This window comes from Humulus lupulus, chromosome 8 (genome assembly GCF_963169125.1).
Source record: "Humulus lupulus chromosome 8, drHumLupu1.1, whole genome shotgun sequence".
Taxonomy (NCBI): domain Eukaryota; kingdom Viridiplantae; phylum Streptophyta; class Magnoliopsida; order Rosales; family Cannabaceae; genus Humulus; species Humulus lupulus.
This window is the reverse complement of record NC_084800.1, coordinates 117,791,601-117,796,728: the sequence shown is the minus strand read 5'-3', so window position 1 is coordinate 117,796,728 and position 5,128 is coordinate 117,791,601. Positions and strand designations below refer to the sequence as shown.

The 5,128-nt window shown below is 39.1% G+C and overlaps 1 protein-coding gene across 1 annotated transcript; it reads right to left on the bottom strand.

Annotated features, from left to right (window-relative positions):
• Positions 1 to 300: 300 nt before the first annotated feature.
• Positions 301 to 1,554, bottom strand: LOC133795989 (uncharacterized). Its single transcript, XM_062233472.1, has one exon. It carries the CDS (start codon positions 1,552 to 1,554, stop codon positions 301 to 303), a length of 1,254 nt encoding a protein of 417 aa, XP_062089456.1.
• Between the last annotated feature and the right edge of the window lie 3,574 nt (positions 1,555 to 5,128).

Below are 5,128 nucleotides of genomic sequence, written 5' to 3'. Positions count from 1 at the left end.
AAAGTAACACGGTACTTCTTATTAGATCCAACCTCATTAATAAGAGTATGCATAAATTGGTCACTTTCTTGAATTATATCCACAACCAGCATATTACTTTTCCACACCAGCAGAATTCTGCCATCATTAACACTCCCTGTATAAAAGTTCAAACCAGTAAAATAGCTCCTCATCATATTCTCCACTTTTTCTCCCTTTATTTTGGTCTCCAGAAAAGCACCTAAACCAACCTTATTCAGTCTACAAAAATCACTAAGGGACCGCTATTTTTCCCTCTTATTTAGACCTCGAACATTCCAACTAAGAATGTGGAATTCCCCCATTTAGGTCCTTTGTTGACTTATCATCCAGTTTCAAACCCACTACTCTTTTATCCTGTAGCACCTCATAAGTATTTTTCAAGTTATTCTGAACTTTATGACCCATCTTCTTCATCCCACCCACTCTCTTAGGTGTTACCCAAACTTCCTCATGAGCTACATTGCTGTTCGAAGAACTCCTGTGCACCTCTTCCTGAACTGACTTGGAAATCTGAGTAACTACATCTGCAGCATTTTCTGACTTCTCATGAGCAATAGGATTCTCCAAAATGCCTTCCACCTGTTTAGAACCCAAACCAGCAACAGGCTCTAAAATAACAGTATTAATGTCCTTCTGTGACCCAGCCGAACTGCCCTGTTTTACTTCCCCAGCTATCGGCACTTTTGGTTTCCAAACCTCTTCTTTTTTCCTATTACAGAAAGTCACAATATGGCCAAAGATTTTGCAATTCTTACACTGGGTAGGAAGCCATTCAAACTCAACCAATTGTTCCATTAATTGGCCTCTTTCATTCATGAATTGGATAGATTTCGGAACCTCATCAACTATATTAATCTCCACTAAAACCCTGGAAAATTGCATCATAGATCTATCCTTTGTGACCTTATCTACTAGAATTGGTCTCCCTAGAGTACTCACCAAAGCACTTAAACATTTGGTTCCCCAATATTGCAAACCCAACCCAGGTAATCTCACCCAAACAGGGACTGATTTGACCAACTTCAGATGATCTAATTCAGTAGTCCAAGGTCTCACAATAACTAGCTTCCTATCAAAATGCAGAACCCCATTCTCTAATACCAAATCTCTAGTAACTTCATCTATGAATTTAACAAGAGTATGGCCAGCATTTAACCTTGCAATCTTCTCAATCCCCAAATTTCCCCACATTCTCTTTATGAATCCTTCAAATACAGCAAAAAGGGGATTGGCCCCTAAAACCATACAAACCACAGCTGAGTTCCAAATAGATGCCTCAACAGCAATTTCCTCCAAATCTACTTGAGCAATTCGATGGCCATCTTGAACCAATGGTTCTGCAAATTCCAATCGAGCACCACCCTGATTTGGTAACAAATTTTTGAACGAAGACCACTTATCTCTGGCTTGAGACAAAAAATCGGTGCCATCATCCTCTTGTTCGCTCCATTTCAACCCAGTATCTTGAATCGTATCATCACCCAACGTCCGAACCTTCCTACTCGAGTCTCCAACCTCAGGGAATTCAGCCATAGAATCCTTGAAAACTTCCTCCAAATCAGTCGCAGGAACTTCATCATCTACTGCTAGCAGACTTTCCCCCTCTTTCTCACTTCCTGGTGTAACCTTTCCCTTGTCTATTGTAACAGGCTTCTAGTGAACCTTCTTGCGCCTCGCCATGGAGAAGCTAGAAGAAGAACCTCACGCCTTTTGCCTCTTTTATAAATATGGAATTTCACTCTAAGTATTTATAGAATTATATTTATAGAGTTTTCTCTAGTAGTCCATTGATAGAATCAATATATGTAGTTCTGTCCTCCATTAATTGTTCGTTAATAAGATTTGGTCAAAATTATCATTTTACCATTCTAATTACCTCTTGATCCTTAAATATAATTAATTCACTAGCGAATAATTAATCTATAATATAATTATAGATTTGAGCTTAATAAGTATTCAGTTCCAGAATCAACCCTTAAGGGAACAAATATTCAATATGTGTAGGAAAGCATGGATTCCAATATTGTAATCCATGTTTCCAGCCATCCATGACATTGAATCTCCAAAACAAAAGTCATTACCTCATTATTCTAAGAGACCTTAACGAATGAATCAAAAGATCCAATAAACATAAACAAGAGTTCATGAATACTCAGGATTTAGAGTGATCTACAAATGATCATCTATAATGATAAGAATTAAATCTTTACGTCAAACAGTAAGTTTATAAAGATAACTAATTCTGATCGGTCCTATCATATATAATCTCTATTATATACAACACCTTTAATAAGATGTTTATCCACATCATTAATCTGAATCTAGATTACTTACATCGTGTATGCTTAGCAACCCGTACTAATAACCATTCATTTAAAATTTCTTACTTTAATATGCTACTGACTATTTTATTCATTATATATGATCTTAATTCTCTCGTACTAATACAAGATCATATTCTCATGAATGAATATGAACTTTTCTCGATATTATTATATAATTAATTCAAACAATAATTATAACATTCAAAATTAATAAAATTATACTTTTATTTAAAACCAATAAAATGTCTTTACATGCCTTTAGGGCATTAATCCTAACATGATCAATTCACCAATGAACTCAAATGACCTCTTTAAATTGTATAGGAACCCTTACTAGACTCAACCATTGAGATTAGAGCATTTTAATTTGCATTTTGGAGCCAAAAACACGTCACAATACGGTCCTGTACGGATCACCCAGGCGATGCATCACCACTATGCAAGCGATGCGTCACCTGTATAGTGATTCAAAGGACCACCGATGCGTCGCCTCCTAGAGGCGATGTAATGCCCTAAATTTCCTAATAAGGTTTAGGACCTTGATTAGGAGGTCGGGAGGGCCATAATTGATTTATTATGGTATCCAATGATTATATGCATGTTTATGTGAACTATATTATTATATGATGGTGAATGCATGCATATGGGCTCATATTTTAAAAGCAAGGGCATTTTGGTAATTTGGCCGTTGGGGGTGTGATTGTGTAATTTTATGCATATGGATGAATTATAATTTTACCACATTATATGTGGATTGGTTCGAGTCATTCGGCATGAGACGATCATGAGATGCAAGTTTTCGGTCTAGTCATAACGGAATTAAGCTCGGGGCTCGGGGTGAGTCTCGGGATGTTTTAATGATTAGAGTGTTACCGGGCATTAAAGGGTAACGGGATGTGAATTATTGGTATTTGAGAATGTTGAGATTAGCGGGAATCGGAGAGCGTTAATTATAATTAACGGTATAGGTTGGAAATGACGAATTTACCCTTGGGAGTGTTTAGAAGCTTTTAAATTGGCCTAGGGGCATTATGGTCTTTTGACCTTAAGGATTTATATCAGGTTTGGGGTTTAGAAGGCTGTGGAAACAGAACAAAAACAGAGCCTATCTTCATCACTTCTCCTTCTCTCCCGTACAAGGTTCCTCCTTCATTTTCCTTTCAATTTTTGAGAGCCCATATTGAAGAGCAAGCTAGGGGAATCAAAGTTTGGGGATTCTAGACTTAGCTCAGTCATTGGGAAGGATTCAAACCAGCTTAAGGTAAGGAATTGAACCTGAGTTTTGAGCTATACCCTGTTTTTCTATTAAGTTTTCAGCTAAGGATTTTGATGTGTTAGTTGAGAATTAATGGAAGTTTAGTTGAGGTTTAAGTTTGGGTTTTTATGAGGGTAAGTTATGGGTAATGTTTGGAGGTTTAAATGAGTGTTTGGAAGAGGTTTTGAGTTGATTTGAAGGGCTGGTTTGAGAGGAAAAACACAGGGGAAAAATTGAGTTTGTGCTGAGTTTTTTTTGGCTAGTCTGGGCTGAGCGCCGCGCCGCGGCCCTTGGCGTCTGGCAGGGAGGCCCTCTCTGTCTGGAGGGCGCGCCACGACATAGCAGGGGAGGGCCGCGGCCCTTAAGGTCATTTTGGCCAGAATCATGTTTTTAGCTTGGGGATTCAAGCCTAAGGCCTCGGGGTTGAACCTACTACCCGGTTGAGTAGTGTTTGATGTCTCGGAGGTTAGGTTTTGGTTTGGGAACCTTTTATTATTCATTTTATTGATGGAATCCCATAATTGGTTATGACCAGGTGACCGTTAAAGGACCAAAGGACTGGTCGTTCTCAAAGGTCGTTTCTTTTATTAATTCTCGCTCGAACCCAAGGTAAGAAAACTGCACCCCATATGTGTCATGCATGGCTGTGATTGATGCATGTTGGATGTTGAATGTGAACATTGATAGCATAATGAATGCTTGGAAATCTTGCCCATTTGCATATGGTTGTTATTGAGGCATGCTGGGTGATTAAGTGTGATGCATGTGATGCACGAGAAACATGTGATTAGGGCAAGCCATGAATGATGAATATGAGAATGGACAGAGCTTGAGTCTCTGTGTTTGTGCACGATTATAATTATGCTAGCAACTGTTTAGTAAGCATGATGAATGCCCTGTTCTTGGATAATTGGCATATGATACACATTGATAGCATTGCTTACTTGTGCATGGTACTGACTAATTAGTCAGGTTTGGCAATGGTGCTAGTATCAACTGTGAAGCTGTGACTCACTAGTCAGGTTCAACAGTGGTACTGGGCACTGGTCACATCGTGCTAACTCACTAGTCATGACAACCCTAGTGTGTTTAGTGTAAGCTATGTCAATTGGACCTAATCGACCCTCTGCATTGAATGACTCAAAGAGCATTAATGCAGGACCGACCTCAAGTTCGATGAATATAAACAAACTTTTATCTAGCCAAGGGCTAGTCATTAGAGCCATTGCAGGAAAGCCTAGGTAATGGTGTTGTTACACGGCTATGGGCACTGGGCCCCTAGTGACTTGGTTGTCAGTCACTCAGTATGGTTTACCAGGACCTCAAATTGATATTCACTCATCTGATCAGAGCTATGAGCTCTGTATGATCATTTTGATCATCATATGCATGGCTTTGGGCACTGAGGCCCCAGTGACTTGCTTGTTGGTCACTCAGCATGGTTTACCAGAACCTGTTGAAGGTTAGAGGCTTACCCAACAGCCAGCCTTCCATTTGAATTAGTGACTTGCTCGTCAGTCACTCAACA